At 50.5% G+C, this 17,727-nt stretch overlaps 1 protein-coding gene and 2 gene segments (V, D, J or C); all 3 read left to right on the top strand.

Moving 5' to 3' along the window:
- LOC100300510 (T cell receptor beta constant 1) overlaps positions 1-17,727 on the top strand; it is a gene marked incomplete in the record, with an annotated part of 535,695 nt that overhangs the window by 70,735 nt on the left and 447,233 nt on the right.
- LOC104972445 (T cell receptor beta variable 9-like) lies at positions 8,307-9,538 on the top strand. The segment is given in 2 exon segments: positions 8,307-8,634; positions 8,767-9,538. Coding segments are annotated over 2 exon segments (555 nt in total).
- LOC132345140 (T cell receptor beta variable 6-4-like) lies at positions 10,032-12,019 on the top strand. The segment is given in 2 exon segments: positions 10,032-10,507; positions 10,595-12,019. Coding segments are annotated over 2 exon segments (591 nt in total).

The following is a 17,727-nucleotide window of genomic DNA, read 5'->3' on the forward strand; positions in this document are numbered from 1 at the left end:
TTACTGATGTATGGATTGTAGTTGACTCTTGAACAATGTGCTGTTTAGGAGCACTGAGTAACCCCCAACCCTGCAGTTAGAAATCTGCATATAACTTCACATACTTAGGAATGAAGAATTATCTCTGGAATACAACACACTTAAAGTTGTAAACTGTTTATAGAAAGGATACAACAAGTCATAAGGCTCAAGTCCATTGATCTGGATGCGTTGTTTCTGTTTTGAACTGTTCACTCAGATTCATTTCAGATTTGAGCCCCTGGGGGAAGAGGCGTGGCCCCTGAGTGACAGGTTGGCTGTGGGGCCTGGCAGGGACAGTGAAATCTCCCAAGGCCTCCCTGGAGCGCCCCACTTCCTCTCATCCACACTCAGACCAGAGGGCCCTCCGCCTGCCCCGCCCCCGCCATGAGCCCCTGCCTCCTGGGCTGTGTGGTCTTCTGTCTCCTACAGGCAGGTGAGTCCTGGGGGGCAGGGTCCCCTTCGGGGTGCCAGCACTAAGCCTGTCCGCTGTGACTACAGCATCGGTCCTCCTTCTCCACAGGGCCGGTCCATGCTGGTGTCACACAGGACCCCAGATTCCAGGTCGTGAGGACAGGACAGAACACGACACTGACATGTACTCAGGATCTGGGTCATGACTGCATGTACTGGTACCGACAAGACTTGGGACATGGGCTGAGGCTGATCCATTACTCAGTTGGTGCTCCTGACACGGTTAAAGGAGACATACCCGAGGGTTACAGCGTCTCCAGACCAAGCACAAAGGACTTCCCTCTCATGCTGGAGTCTGCCAACCGCTCCCAGACATCTGTGTACTTCTGTGCCAGCAGTTACTCCACGGTGCTGCACAGCCACCTCCTTTCTATGCAAAAAAGCAGATGAGGGCCCTGCAGCCTGGAACTCAGGGAGCCCCTTGCAGGCTCCTAGCACCTGGAGACTCGGAGCCCACAGACACATACCGGCAGCATAGCCAGCGATGTTTGATCTTCCTGGCACGGACCTGACAACAGGGCCTCATAGACATGTGTCCACCCTCACTCTCTGTCTTTTCACTCTAGCTGCCATGAGAGCCTAAAGATGCTACCCAGCTCTGACAGCTAGTCATCAGTCTGAACATGAGGCCTCCAGGAGGGAATGATGTTGGGAAATCAGATACATCTAGACCTGCTTGTCTCTCCCCGGGCACCGCATGCCTGTCACTATGGAAGGCTCTCCCCCAGGGTGCCTCTTGAGTGGTCTCTGCTCTTGTCCAGCTTCCCCAGATATGGGCCTTTCTCTCCCACCTTCCTGGCCCTCGTTCCCACTCTTCTCTACTTCAGCTCTGCTGCTCCTCCCTCATCTGGGTCATGTCCTTGCCCATCACCCAGGGAACCTTGTAATGATCCCTAACTGGGCGTGTTTGAGTAGGTCCTCTGGGGTCCTCAAAGAGAATGCAACCTCAGTTAAACATTAATCATCCAAAATTCCTTGGTCGTCCCTGAGGAGGAGAGACAAGCTGTGTGTGTGTGTATTCTCCACCATTGTCTGTCTTTAGCATCTAAATAGCCTAGACCCTGATGCTGGAAAGACTGAAATCAATAGAAGGGGGTGGCAGAGCAAGAGGTGGTTAGATAGCATCACCGACTCAACAGACATGAATTTGAGCAAACTGTGTGAGATAGTGAAGAACAGGGGAGCCTGGGATGCTGCATGGCATGGGGTTTCAATGAGTTGGATTCAAGTTATCAACTGAAGAACACCACCACCAACAAAAGCTAACCCAAGTTTGTAGCATCTCCCTCATCACAATCTTCTAAAAGTCAAAGTACTAAATATTTCCTGCATGAGCACATTTCTTTTCTCTTGAAATACAAAATCATGAATCAGCTATGGCAGACTGGTTTGTGTGTTTGTGTTTCTAATTGTGTGTGTGTTCGTTGGAAAAACAAAGCAAGCAAAGACACAGTTCTTTCGGCAAACAGTGAAATATTTTCTAATATGAACACATCCCACGAGTATTAAAATGGGCAGACAATCTTGATTTCCACGCATAGAGCACATGGGGATGCTGTGCAGCTGAGAAACTCCACAAGTTTCTGGGGCAGAGCAAGCAGGCAGAGCTAGTGCCTAGGACCAGGAGGTTTAAGAGAAAGCTTTATTTGGTATTTTTATCTCTAGAAGCCTTACTAGGATAGGCACTAGTTTGTAGGCTTGCTGTCCCAGCTGGGAGCCATGAAGTGCAACTATGCTGTGCTGAGGGAGCCCTGAGGTTGCAGCAAAAGTGAAGGGTATAGAGCTGGGAGGTGGTAGGAAAGAGAAACAGAAAAGAGCAAAACCTGCCTGAAGAGAAAAGCGAAGGAGTCATGGGGAAGGGCGTCGATCATAAATCCAGCCTTGCCTAGACCAGCAGTCCACCTCACAGGTCATCTAAGAGACTTTGTAGGACAGAGCAGGGTTCCTGTATCAGCGACCTGGAATGAGAGGTCAGATTCCTGGGAACCAGCAGAGGCAGTGACATTAGAACAGTGACGTCACTGCCTCACCTCCAGTCAGAGGAAGGAGGCCCAGAACCCCAGCTCTCAGAGAAGCAGAGCTCTGAGCAAGGAGACGCCTCCCAAATCTGGCCCTCCTGCCATGGGCTGCAGCCCCGTCTGCTGTGTGGCTCTGTGTCTCCTGGCAGCAGGTTGGTCCTTGGCACAGCGGGGATTCCGTGTTCCTGGCCTGACCCTGCCTGAATCCAAGGCGCCATCGGGTTCTCTCCTGTGTTCTTTCTCAGCCCCAGTCTTCTTCCCCCACAGGCCTTGTGGATTCTGGAGTCACCCAAACCCCAAGATACCTGATTAAAGCAAGAGGACAGCGAGGGACCCTGAGATGCTCCCCTGTCTCTGGACACCTCTCTGTGTACTGGTATCAACAGGCCCTGGGCCTGGGCCCCAAGTTCCTCGTTGAGTATTACAGGCAGGAATTAAGGGGAGAAGCACAGCTCCCGGATCGATTCTCAGTAAAACAGTTTAGTACTTTCGCTCTGAGCTGTACTTGAGCTCCGTGGAGCTGACAGACTCAGCCGTGTATCTCTGTGCCAGCAGCCAAGACACAGCCCTGCATGATCAGGTGCCTCTGGGACAAAAACACTCCTGCCCCAGCTCAGGAAGTGGCTGTGAGGGTGACTGCCTGCCTGTCAGGCCTAGATAGATCCGATAGACTCTCCCAGATGTCTTTCTCTGCTGTGTTTTAATGCTTCCAAAGATCATGCTAGGTAAGAATTATTTTACCTGTTTATACATCTGAGGGGAACTGAGTTGTCCACATCTTATGTCATTACTTTCAGATCAAGGAATCTGATTCAAGCCTGTCCTTATTACCTGTGGTCTTTGCCCCCATAAAACTGTCCCCCACATAGAATAAATAATACACAGAAACACACACACACACATTCATATACACATGTAGTTTAAAGCAATCGGCTCACATAGTTGTTAAGACTGGTAAGTCCAAAAGCTGCAAGCGGGTCTGGTGCTACTAGAGACTGAGGGGAGCTGATGTTTAAGTTCAAAAGCAGAAGAACTAACGGTTCAGTGTGAAGGCCATCGGCTGACAATAATCTCTTACTTGGGGAAGGATCAGTGTTTTCGTCTCTTCATCTCTTCACCTGGTTTCATGAAGGCCACCGACATTATGGAAGGTCATCTGCTTTATGAACTAAAATGTTTATTAAAATATACCTATTCATACTTTGAAAGTGAAGTCGCTCGGTCGCTCACTCTTTGTGACCCAATGGACTGTAGCCCACGAGGCTCCTCCATCCATGGAATTTTCTAGGCAAGAGTACTGGAGTGGGTTGCCATTTCCTTGTTCAGCGGAAAGTATTATGGGTAAAGAAGTTCTTGAAAGCATGTGAGCACCATATCCATGTCAGGGACTATGCTATCTGGAGATGGGTGGTTTGGAAAATGACCATCCAAAGGTCTTCCCTGCTGCTACAGGCTTTTTTTTTTAAATTATTTATTCACGTTCATAAATTTCTTTTCTCGTGCACACATTCTCTGAAATGATTCTATGATGCTATTTTGACAGGAAGTCCTCATCTCCTAGGAAATTCCTTTGAGGTCCCATGTGACACAGATAGCAAGGTCTCCTGTTCTCACACTGGTGGTGGGACTGAGCAGACAACCAGCAGCAGCAATTTGGTGAGAGATCATTTCATGTCAGGAGAAGGCTTGCCTTGGATTTGACCCTAGTGTCTGAGTCACAGGAGTTGAACTAAAGAGTCCCTCTTTCTGTAGTGGCCTGGCCTGGGCACTAGTCTCCTGCGCTGTGGGTCCCACTGTCTCTTGGACCAGAGACATTCTGAGCACAGGTGTGGATCCCATGGACTTGCCAGGCTCCAATTGTAGGCTTGTTTTTGTGGCTACAACATCGAGCTCATTCGTTGCTTCTGACCTTAGCTTCTGTGATTTTATCTCTGAGGCCCCAGGAATGGTTAGTCCCCCAGACCCCAGACGTGCGATCGGGTTTCATGGAAACCAGCTCATCAGGAGGTCACCGCGGTCACCCACTCAGGACCAGGTGCATGATATTCAGGTTCAGAAATTATTGAGAATTTGAAAATCACAGCAGCAGAGCATGGCAGCTAGTGCAGGGTCCTTCCAAGTGTGAGGTTTGTGCATGAGATACAGTCTGGGGCTCTAGAATATCTGGTACTGAATGGCTGCCCCACTTCACAAGGAAGTACCCCCATGCAATGGATGTCTCACGTAAAATCCGAGCATTTTTCCTTTACTCCAGGGTGAGCCATCTCTCCCGACATCCCTCCCACGTCTGTACTCCTTTGTGCCCACATGTCATCCGTGGTGCTGGGCAACCAGCTTCTCTCCTCAAAGAAAGCTGGGTCACAGGCCGGAGGTGGTTGGGCTTGCTGCTCCCCAACTCGTCAACTCAAGAAGCACATGCTCAGGTGGACATGAAGGAACTGAGCCTGCATGTGACAGGCACCGAGCCTGGTGAGCTGCAGTCCAGGGGGTCGAGAAGAGTCAGACACTACTGATCGACTTCACTTTCACTTTTTACTTTCATGCATTGGAGAAGGAAATGGCAACCCTCTCCAGTGTTCTTGCCTGGGAATCCCAGGGACGGGGGAACCTGGTGGGCTGCCGTCTCTGGGGTTGCACAGACTCGAACACAATTGAAGTGACTTAGCAGTAGCAGCAGCAGCTATCAGTCAGTGAATTAATAAGAAAGAGAGCCCAAGGATATTTCAAGTGTTGATGAGCCTGCCCTAAGGTTAGGGAACCAGATCCAGAGTCATTGTGGGTGGAAGGACATGAACTGGACTGTTGTCAATTAAACACAATAGAAACATGAGGGATTATTTGGGACACGTGAGTCATAAAGGGCAGCAGGAAGCCCTGAGGATTTTCCTTGAAATTCAAAACTACAGAAATAATAAACTACAGATCACTAAACTGAATGTATGTAATAATGAACAGCTAGTTCTGGAATAAAATATATATAAGGTTGTGAAGAGTTTTATGGAAAATTTACAACAAATATAAGGCTTATGTTCATTGAGCTGATGGGTCTCCCTGTTGTGAGCTGTTCAGTTCAGTTCAGTCGCACAGTCGTGCCCGATGCTTTGTGACGCCATGGACTGAAGCACGTCAGGCTTTCCTGTCCATCACCAACTCCTGGAGTTTATTCAAACACATGTCCATCGAGTAGGAGATGCCATCCACCATCTTATTCTCTGTTGTCCCCTTCTCCTCCCGTCTACAATCTTGCCCAGCATCTGGGTCTTTTCAATGGGTCAGTTCTTCGCATCAGGTGGCCAAAATATTGGAGTTTTAGCTTCAGCATCAGTCCTTCCAATGAATATTCAGGACTGATTTCTTTAGGATGGACTGCTTGGATCTCCTTGCAGTTCAAGGGACTTTCCAGAGTCTTCTCCAACACCACAGTTCAAAAGCATCAATTCTTTGGTGCTCAGCTTTCTTTATATTCCAACTCTCAAGTTAAACATGACTACTGGAAAAACCATAGCTTTGACAAGACGGACCTTTGTTGGCAAAGTAATGTCTCTGCTTGTTAATATGCTGTCTAGGTCAGTCCCATGTGAAACCATAGCTTTGACAAGACGGACCTTTGTTGGCAAAGTAATGTCTCTGCTTGTTAATATGCTGTCTAGGTCAGTCCCATGTCAGTCCCCTGAACAGTTCACTCAGGTTCATTTCTGATTTGAGCCTCCGGGGGAAGGGGCGTGGCTCCCCTGAGTGACAGATTGGCTCTGGGGCCTGGCAGGGACAGTGACATCTCAGAAGGACTCCCTGGAGAGCCCCTCTCCCCTCTCATGCACACTAAGAGCAGAGGGCCCTCCGCCTGCCCCACCCCTGCCATGAGCCCCTGCCTCCTGGGCTGTGTGGTCTTCTGTCTCCTGCAGGCAGGCGAGTCCTGGGGGGCAGGGTCCCCTTAGGAGTGCCAGCACTAAGCCTGTCCACTGTGACTGCTGCATGGGTCCTCCTTGTCCACAGGGGCGGTCCATGCTGGTGTCACTCAGGACCCCAGATGCCAGGTCGTGAAGACAGGACAGAAGGCTACACTGAAATGTAGTCAGGATCTGGGTCATGACCGCATGTACTGGTACCGACAAGACCCGGAACACGGGCTGAGGCTGATCCATTACTCAGCTGCTGCTCCCACCACAGAGAAAGGAGACATGCCCGAGGGCTACAGTGTCTCCAGACTAAGCACAGAGAACTTCGCTCTCACGTTGGAGTCCGCCAACCGCTCCCAGACATCTGTGTACTTCTGTGCCAGCAGTTACTCCACGGAGCTGCATGGCCACCTGATCTCTGTGCAAAAAGACAGGGGGTCCACGTGCAAGCTCCTAGCACCGGGAACCTCACAGTCTTGGGGACCATGTGCCAGCTCTGTGACCCTGGATGGGTTTCCTGGACAGGCCTGGATCTGACCCCAGGGACTCAGAGACACGTGTCCACGATCCGTCTATGTCTTTCCTTTGCATCCTCCCTGGATGCAGTTTGGACTGGATCAGTTCTGACTAGTTCTGACTCTTATGCATCAGCCTAAGATCTCCAGAAGGAAAGAATATTAGTAAATCAGATATATCTAGACCCTCTTGTCTCTCCCAGCACCTCATTGCTGTCTGTCTGGAAGTTTCTCCCACAGCCTAGCTCTCAAGTGCTCCCTGCTCTTGCCCACCAGAGGGGCGGGTCTTTCCTCCTTTACTGCCTTGGCCTCAGCTCCCCTGCCCTCTCCGCTCCAGACACACTGCTCTGCCCTCATCTGGGTCATGTCCCTTCCTGACACAGGGAGCTTTGTAACCACGTGTAAGCGGGCGTGTTTGAGCAAGCTCTTGGGGTCATCAAAGAGGAAACAACCTCAGTTAATTGGAAACCATCCAAAATCCCTTGGGAGTCCATTCCCAGGAGGAAGACAGGCTGGGTGTGTGTGTTCTCCCTTCCTGCCTCTCTTTCTTAGCATCTCAATTATCCTGGACCAGGTTTCTATCATTTCCCTCAGATAAATCTTCTCAAAGTCAAAGTATTTCCTCGATGGTATCTTTTTATATCAAGATTTTACAAATTCATAGGAAATAAATGCCTCATAAAGCCTCTTAATTAATTGTACCTGCTAGAATTTGGTAATGCTTAATTTAAATATGAAATCTGGAAATGTATGGATCTGATTAATGAGAAAGAGGGCTGGAATACAGTGTCCAGGCTGGCTTCATTTGAGATCATGAGAGCGCTTATTTCTATTGCCTGTATTACTCCATTTTAGCTACTTACTGTCACTGTAGTGGTGAAGCAGTTATCTCCTTCTTAGTAGAAATGTCTGATCGTACAGAGTTTTACCTCTACAGGCTAAGCCTAGACTTGAAATCAGCCCTAATTCATCCTGGTGGGAAGGCAGCAGATAAGGGTGTGTGTGTGTGTGTGTGTGTGTGTGTAGGGGTTGAAAGTGTAGAGTGTGGGGAATTTGTATTCTTGTTTTAGATGGAAGGCACAGAGCCATGAGACCATGGGCCACTAGGAGGCACTGTGGGCCCATGGTAAGCAGGGTGTGCTGGGAGGGGTTGAGAGTCACCCTGGAGAGGGCAGCTTAGGGGAACCTTGGCTACATGCCTGCATCAGGAAGCAGGTTTGAGTTCCCTGAGTGGTCTAGACACAGACTCCTCACTGCCCAGTGGAGTGGGGACGTTCCTCGAGCCTCAGGATGTGTCCAGAGGGCCGTCTCCTGGAGCAGCATGGGAAGTGGAGGGTGAGGGATTAGTGACGCCTGGGTGATGAGTGTCAGGCAGGGACAGGAAGAGAAGAAAAAGCCATGTGATGGGCATATGGGGACATGGGGACAGTGCTCACCTCACACCCACCCTTTGCTGAGGGGCTGTGCCGGACAGGGAAGGGCATAGAGGAGCCAGCCCTGGGTCCTGGCAAGGGGTTCAGTGGACAAGGGCAGCCTGCAGAGACACAGAGCTGTGACGTCATAGGCAAATGCTCCAATCAGGGAAGCAGGAGGGTCAGTATTTACCCCCTCACCCCAGGAGCCCCGCCCCCAGCCAGCAGTGGTTCTGGGTTCCTGATGCTGCCATGGGCTCCAGGCTCCTCTGCTGTGTGACTCTCTGCCTCCTGGGAGCAGGTGAGTCCTGGACACAGTGTGGGAGCTTCTGAGATGTCTTTGCCCCCCTGAGATAGAAGCCTGTCAATGAGGGCTACAGCAGGAGGCTTCCCCTGTTCTCTGCCCTCAGCTTCCTTGTCTCCTCCCCAACAGGCCTGGTGGATTCTGGAGTCACCCAGACTCCCAAGTACCTGATCAAATCAAGAAAACAGCAAGTGACTCTGAGATGTTCCCCTGAGTCTGGACACCTCTCTGTGTTCTGGTACCAACAGGCCCTGGGCCAGGGCCCCCAGTTCCTTGTTCAGTATTATGATGGGAAAGTGTATCAAAAAGGAAACATATCAGATCGGGTCTCAGGAAAACAGTTCAGTGATGCTGCCTCTGAGCTGAGCCTGACCCCCTTGGAGCTGACAGACTCAGCCGTGTATCTCTGTGCCAGCAGCCAAGACACAGCCCTGCATGATCAGGCGCCTCTGGGACAAAAACAGTCCTGCCCCAGCTCAGGAAGTGGTGCCCGTGTGTCAGCTGCCAGCCTGCCAAGCCCAGTCCTGGTGGAGCGATAGACTTTCCCAGACATTCACTTCTTGGTGTGTTTTAATGCTCACTGAAGTCATCAAGATAAGTATTATTTTAACTGTTTGTACATCTGAGGGTCGTGAGTTGCCCAGATCTCATACTTCGTAAGTGTTACAGCGAGCATCCCGGCTCAAGTGTGTTCTCAACACCAGTGGTCCCTCGCTCATGGAACTATCTCTGTACAAGCAAATTACATATACCTGTTGTGTTGTGTGGAACAAGATACAGTTTGGGGCTCTGTGATATGAACTGTTACTCAATGAATGGCAGCCACACTTCACAAGGAGGTATTCCCATGAGAGGAATGTCTCAAATAAAAACTGAGCATTTCTCATTACCCTGGCGTTTGCACCTCCCTCCACGTCCCTCCTGCATCAGTATTCCTTTGCGCCAAAATGTCATCCTGTGCTGGGCACCCAATTCTCTCCACCCAGAAAGGTGGGTCACCGGCCTGAATGGGCTCTGCTTGCTCCCTCTCCCCAACACGGGAATCACGGGCTGCCTTGAACATGAGGGAGCTGTACCTGCATTTGACTGGTGGACCGTCTGTCACTGAATTGATTAGAAGCAGACCAAACAAATTCCTCAAATGTTGATGAGCCTGTGATGAGGTTGGGAGCAGAAACTTGGAGAAGCATGGTAGGTGGAGGGACAGTCTCAGGACTGCGGTCAATGTTGCAGAAATGGAGCCTTGAAGTACTGCTGCTGCTGCTGCTAAGTCGCTTCTGTCGTGTCCAACTCTGTGTGACCCCATAGACGGCAGCCCACCAGGCTCCCCCATCTCTGGGATTTGCCAGGCAAGAACACTGGATTGTGGTGCCACTGCCTTCTCCCTCTTGAAGTGCTCTTGGGACACATATCATAAAGGGCAGCAGGACACCAGAAGGATTCCCCAGGATTCAAAACTCCAGAAATATGTAGATAAATACAAGTAATATACACGTTAATGAAGATTTATCTCTGGACTAGAACATACAAATCGTTTAATCACTTTAACATTTATGGAAAAAAGCTTTAACACATACAGAAAGGTTACAGCAATGTGTGAGGCTTTTGTCCGTTATCTGGATGGGTGTCCGGGTTATGAACTTATCTCTCAGGTTCATTTCTGATTTGCTTCTCTGGGGGAAGGGGTGTGGTGCACTGAGTGACAGATTGGCTCCAGGGCCTGGCAGGGACAGTGACATCTCAGAAGGCCTCCCTGGAGCGCCCCTCTCCCCTCTCATCCACACACACACCAGAGGGCCCTCTGCCTGCCCCGCCCCCGCCATGAGCCCCTGCCTCCTGGGCTGTGTGGTCTTCTGTCTCCTGCAGACAGGTGAGTCCTGGGGGGCAGGGTCCCCTTCGGGGTGCCAGCACTAAGCCTGTCTGCTGTGACTGCAGCATCGGTCCTCCTTCTCCACAGGGGCAGTCCATGCTGGAGTCACTCAGGACCCCAGATTCCAGGTCGTGAGGAGAGGACAGAGCGCGACACTGAAATGTACTCAGGATCTGGGTCATGACCGCATGTACTGGTACCGACAAGACCTGGGACACGGGCTGAGGCTGATCTATTACTCAGCTGGTGTGCGCTCTAGCGAGCCAGGAGACGTGCCCGACGGGTACAGTGTCTCCAGATCAAACACAGAGAACTTTCCTCTCACACTGAAGTCTGCCAACCGCTCCCAGACATCTGTGTACTTCTGTGCCAGCAGTTACTCCACGGTGCTGCACGGCCACCTCCTTTCTATGCAAAAAAGCAGATGAGGGCCCTGCAGCCTGGATCCTGGGGAGCCCCTTGCAGGCTCCTAGCACCTGGACACTCGGAGCCCACAGACACATACTGGCAGCATAGCCAGCGATGTTTGATCTTCCTGGCACGGACCTGACAACAGGGCCTCGTGGACATGTGTCCACCCTCACTCTCTGTCTTTTCACTCTAGCTGCCACGTGAGCCTAAAGATGCTTCTCAGCTCTGACTGCTAGTCATCAGTCTGAACATGAGGCCTCCAGGAGGGAATGATGTAGGGAAATCAGATACATCTAGACCCTCTTGTCTCTCCCCGGGCACCGCATGCCTGTCACTATGGAAGGTTCTCCCCAAGGCTGGCCCTTGAGTGGTCTCTGCTCTTGTCCAACTTCCCCAGATGTGGGCCTTTCTCTCCCACCTTCCTGGCCCTCGTTCCCACCCTGCTCCTCCCTCATCTGGTCATGTCCTTGCCCATCACCTTCTAATGATCTCTAAGTGGGCGTGTTTGAGTAGGTCCTTTGGGGTCCTCAAAGAGAATGCAACCTCAGTTAATTATTAATCATCCAAAATTCCTTGGTCGTCCCTGAGGAGGAGAGACAAGCTGTGTGTGTATGTATTCTCCACCATTGCCTGTCTTTAGCATCTAAATAGCCTAGACCCTGATGCTGGGAGAGACTGAAATCAAATGAGAAGGGGGTGGCAGAGAAAGAGGTGGTTATATACCATCACCAACTCAACAGACATGAATTTGAGCAAACTGTGGGAGAGAGTGAAGAACAAGGGAGCTTGGTACGTTGCAATGCATGGGGTTTCAATGAGTTGGACTTGAGTTAGCAACTGAACCACAACACCACCGACAAAAACTAACCCAAGTTTGTAGCATCTCTCTCATCAAAATCTTTGAAAAGTCAAGTATTAAATATTTCCTGCATGAGCACATTTCTTTTCTCTTGAAATACAAAAGTATAAATCAGCCATGGCAGGCTGGTTTATGTGTTTGTGCTTCTAATCTTGTGTGTGTTTTTTAGAAAAACAAAGCAAACAAAGACACAGTTCTTTCGGCAAACAGTGAAATATTTTCTGATATGAACACATCCCATGACTATTAAATCTGGGCAGACAATCTTGGTTTCCATGCATAGGCCACATGGGGATGCTATGGAACTGCCGTACTCCAGAAGTTTCTGGGGCAGAGCAAGCAGACAGAGCTAGTGCCTGGGACCAGGAGGCTTAAGAGAAAGCTTTATTTGGTGTTCTTATCTCTAGAAGCCTTACTAGGATAGGCACTAATTTGCAGGCTTGCAGTCCCAGCTGGGAGCCATGAGTTCCCTCAGCCATGAAGTGCTGAGGGAGCCCTGAGGTTGCAGTAAAAGTGAAGGGTATGGAGCTGGGAGGTGGTAGGAAAGAGAAAAAAACTGCCTAAAGAGAAAAGCAAAGGAGACATGGGGAAGGGCATTGAGCATAAACCCAGCCTCGCCTAGACCAGCAGTCCAGCTCACACGTCATCTAAGAGACTTTGTAGGAGAGAGCAGGGTTCCTGGATTAGCGACCTGGAATGAGAGGTCAGATTCCTGGGAACCAGCAGAGGCAGTGACATCAGAGCAGTGACGTCAGTTCCTCACCTGGAATCAGAGGAAGGAGGCCCAGAACCCCAGCTCTCAGAGAAGCAGAGCTCTGAGCAAGGAGACGCCTCCCAGCTCTGGCCCTCCTGCCATGGGCTGCAGCCCCGTCTGCTGTGTGGCTCTGTGTCTCCTGGCAGCAGGTTGGTCCTTGGCACAGCGGGGAATCTGTGTTCCTGGTCTGACTTTGCCTGAATCCAAGGCACCATCGGGTTCTTTCCCACGTTCTTTCTCAGCCCCAGTCTTCTTCCCCCACAGGCCTTGTGGATTCTGGAGTCACCCAAACCCCGAGATACCTGATTAAAGCAAGAGGACAGCGAGGGACCCTGGGATGCTCCCCTGTCTCCAGACACCTCTCCGTGTCCTGGTACCAACAGGCCCTGGGCCAGAGCCCCGAGTTCCTCATTCAGTATTACAGGCAGGAAGTAAGGGGAGAAGCACAGCTCCCGGATCGATTCTCAGGAAAACAGTTTAGTGACTTTCACTCTGAGCTGAACTTGAGCTCCTTGGTGCTGAGGGACTCAGCCGTGTATCTCTGTGCCAGCAGCCAAGACACAGCCCTGCATGATCAGTTGCCTCTGGGACAAAAACACTCCTGCCCCAGCTCAGGAAGTGGCTGTGAGGGTGACTGCCTGCCTGTCAGGCCTAGATAGATCCGATAGACTCTCCCAGATGTCTTCCTCTGCTGTGTTTTTATGCTTCCAAAGATCATGCTAGGTAAGAATTATTTTACCTGTTTATACATGAGGGGAACTGACTTGCCCAGATCTTGTATGTCATTCCTTATAGAGCAAGGAATTTGTCTCAAGTCTGTCCTCATCACTTGTGGTCTTTGCCCCCATAAAACTGTCCACCACAAAGAATAAATAACACACACACACACGCACACATACACACACATACTCACATACGTATTTTAAAGCAATCGGCTCACATAGTTGTTAAGACTGGTAAGTCCAAAAGCTGCAAGCGGGTCTGGTGCTACTGGAGACTGAGGGGGAGCTGATGTTTAAGTCCAAAAGCAGAAGAACTAACGGTCAAGTGTGAAGGCCATCAGCTTACAATAATCTCTTACTTGGGGGAGGATCGGTGTTTTCATCTATTCATCTCTTCACCTAGTTTCATGAAGCCCACCAACATTATGGAAGGTCATCTGTTTATGAAATAAAATATTAATCTATTCTATTATTAAAATATACCTATTCACACGTTAACTTTTCCAAAAACACCCCCTTAGGAGCATCCAGAAAAATAAAGCTAAATACCCATGGAAGAATCAAGTTTCCAGTCAGTCTGGTCTGACTCTGTGCGAACCCTGGACCTGAGCACTCCAGCCTCCCTGTCCATCACCAACTCCCAGAGTTTATCCAAACGCATATCCATTGAGATGGTGATGCCATCCAAACATTTCATCCTCTGTCATCCCCTTCTCCTCCTGCCTTCAATCTGGCCCAGCATCAGGGTCTTTTCAAATGCGTCAGTTCTTCCCATCAGGTGGCCAAAATGTTGGAGTTTGAGCTTCAGCATCAGCCCTTCCAATGAATATTCAGGAGTGATTTCCTTTAGGATGGACTGCGTGGATCTCCTTACAGTCCAAGTGACTCTCAGGAGTCTTCTCAAACACCACAATTCAAAAGCATCAATTCTTTGTATAGTCCAACTCTCACATCCATACATGACTACTGGAGAAACCATAGCTTTGACTAGACGGAACTTTGTTGGTAAAGTAATGTCTCTGCTTTTTCATATGCTGCCTAGGTTGATCATATGTGAACTGTTCACTTAGGTTCATTTCTGATTTGAGCCTCTGGGGGAAGAGGCGTGGCCCCCTGAGTGACAGGTTAGCTCTGGGGTATGGCAGGGGCAGTGACCTCTCAGAGAGAACCCCTCTGGAGCGCGCCTCTCCCTCTCATCCACACTCAGAGCAGAGGGCCCTCCGCCTGCCCCGCCCCCGCCATGAGCCCCTGCCTCCTGGGCTGTGTGGTCTTCTGTCTCCTGCAGGCAGGTGAGTCCTGGGGGGCAGGGTCCCCTTCAGGGTGCCGGCACTAAGCTTGTCCACTGTGACTGCAGCATCGGTCCTCCTTCTCCACAGGGGCGGTCTATGCTGGTGTCTCTCAGGACCCCAGATACCAGGTCGTGAGGAGAGGACAGAGCACGACACTAACATGTACTCAGGATCTGGATCATAACTCTATGTACTGGTACCGACAAGACCCAGGACACGGGCTGAGGCTAATCCATTACTCAGCTGGGCCTCCCAGCATGGAGAAAGGAGACATGCCCGACGGGTACACGGTGTCCAGATCAAGGAAAGAGAATTTTCCTCTCACACTGGAGTCTGCCAACCCCTCCCAAACATCTGTGTACTTCTGTGCCAGCAGTTACTCCATGGCGCTGCACGGCCACCTGCTCTCTGTGCAAAAAGACAGAGTCCCACGTGTAGGCTCCTAGCACCAGGGGCGTCAGAGCCCTGGGAGCACATGCCAGCACTGTGACCCCGGATGTGTGATATGAACAGGCCTGGATCTGACCCCAGGGACTCGGGGACACATGTCCACCATCAGTCTCTGTCTTTCCTTTGCATTCTCCCTGGATGCAGTTCGGACTGCATCCAGTTCTGACTAGTTCTGACTCTTCCTCATCAGCTTAAGACCTCCAGAAGGGAAGAATATTAGTAAATCAGATATATCTAGACCCTCTTGTCTCTCCCAGCACCTCATTGCTGTCTGTCTGGAAGTTTCTCCCACAGCCTAGCTCTCAAGTGCTCCCTGCTCTTGCCCACCAGAGAGGCGGGTCTTTCCTCCCTTACTGCATTGGCCTCAGCTCCCCTGCCCTCTCTGCTCCAGACACACTGCTCTGCCCTCATCTGGGTCATGTCCCTTCCTGACACAGGGAGCTTTGTAACCACGTGTAAGTGGGCGTGTTTGAGCAAGCTCTTGGGGTCATCAGAGAGAAAACAACCTCAGTTAATTGGAAACCAGCCGAAGTCCCTTGGGAGTCCATTCCCAGGAGGAGAGACAGGCTGGGTGTGTGTTTTCTCCCTTCCTGCCTCTCTTTCTTAGCATCTCAATTATCCTGGACCAGATTTCTACCATTTCCCTCAGAGATATCGTCTCAAAGTCAAAATATTTCCTTCATGGTATCTTATTATATCAAGATTTTACAAGTTCATAGGAAATAAATATGTTAATACACCTAAAACCTCTTCATAAAATGCACCTGCTAGAATTGGGTAATGCTAAATTTAAATATGAAATCTGGAAATGTATGGATCTGCTTAATCAAAAGGAGGTCTGGAATACAGGTGTCCAGGCTGGCTTCATTTGAGATCATGGAGCGCTTATTTGTATTGCCCAAATTACTCCATTTTTCGAGAAGGCGCTGGCAACCCACTTCAGTACTCTTGCCTGGAGAATCCCAGGGACGGAGGAGCCTGATGGGTGCCGTCTATGGGGTCGCACAGAGTCGGACACGACTGAAGCGACTCAGCAGCAGCATTACTCCATTTTAGCTGACTATTGTCACTGGAGTGGTGCAGGAATTCCTGCCTTCTTAGTAGAAATGTCTGATCATACAGTGTTTTACCTCCACAGGCTAAGACTAGACTTGAAGAACAACCCTAATTCAGCCATGCTGGGAAGGCAGCATATGAAGGGTGTGTGTGTGTGTGTGTGTAGGGGTTGAAAGTGTGAAAGTGTGGAGTGTGGGGAATTTGTATTCTTGTTTTAGATGGAAGGCACAGATCCATGAGACCATGGGCCACTAGGAGGCACTGTGGGCCCATGGTGAGCAGGGTGTGCTGGGAGGGGTTGAGAGTCACCCTGGAGAGGGCAGCTTAGGGGAACCTTGGCTACATGCCTGCATCAGGGAGCAGGTTTGAGCTCCCTGAGTGGTCCAGACACATGGACCCAGCACAGACTCCTCACTGCCCAGGGGAGTGGGGACGTTCCTCGAGCCTCAGGATGTGTTCAGGGGTCGTCACCAGGAGCAGCATGGGAAGAGGGTGAGGGATTAGTGTGGCTGGTGAGGGCTGTGTGATGAGTGTCAGGCAGTGACAGGAAGAGAAGAAAAAGCCATGCTATGGGCATATGGGGACATGGGGACAGTGCTCACCTCACACCCACCCTTTGCTGAGGGGCTGTGTGGGACAGGGAAGGGCATAGAGGAGCCAGCCCTGGGTCCTGCCAAGGTGTCCAGTGGACAAGGGCAGCCTGCAGAGACAGAGAGCAGTGACGTCATAGGTAAATGCTCCAGTCAGGGAAGCAGGAGGGTCAGCACTTACCCTCTCAACCCAGGAGCCTCGCCCCCAGCTAGCAGTAGCCCTGGGTTCCTGATGCTGACATGGGCTCCAGGTTCTTCTGCTGTGTGACCCTTTTTGGGAGCAGGTGAGTCCTAGACACAATGTGGGAGCTTCTGAGATATTCCCATGGGAGGAATGTCTCAAATAAAAACAGAACATTTTTCATTTGCCCTGATGTCTGCACCTCCCTCCATGTCCCTCCTACATCTGAATTCCTTTGTGACAATACATCACCCTGTGCTGGGCGCCCAGCTTCTCTCCACCAAGAGAGGTGGGTCCCAGTCTTGAGGGGGCTCTGCTTGCTCCCTGCCCTGCACCGACATGGGAAGCAGGGCCTCCTGGAACATGAAGAAGCTGCACCCACATTTGGCTGGCGGACCGTCTGTCAGTGACTCGATTAGAAATAGACCAAACAGATTTCTCAAATGTTGATGAGCCTGCAGTGAGTTTGGGACCAGAGACCTGGACAAACATGGTAGGTGGAGGGACAATCTCAGGACTGTGGTCAGTTATGCAGAAATGGAACCTTGAAGTCCTACTGGGACACATGAGTTAAACAGGGCGACAGGAAGCCAGAAGGATTTCCACAAGATTTAAACCACAGATATATGCAGATAAATAGAAGTAATACATGTGTCAATGTGAATTATCTCTGGACTAGAACACACACAAAATTTAATCAGTTTTACAGAAGAGTTTAATCAACTTGTACAGCTTATGTCCATTGATCTGGATGGGGCTCTGGGCTGTGAACTTCTCTCTCAGGTTCACTTATAATTTGAGCCTCTGGGGAAGGGGCGTGGCGCCCTGAGTGATAGGTTGGCTCTGGGGCCTGGCAGGCAGAGTGACACTTCAGAAGGACTCCTTGGAGAGCCCCTCTCCCCTCTCAT

The sequence above is a fragment of the Bos taurus genome, chromosome 4, assembly GCF_002263795.3.
Source record: "Bos taurus isolate L1 Dominette 01449 registration number 42190680 breed Hereford chromosome 4, ARS-UCD2.0, whole genome shotgun sequence".
Taxonomy (NCBI): Eukaryota; Metazoa; Chordata; class Mammalia; order Artiodactyla; family Bovidae; genus Bos; species Bos taurus.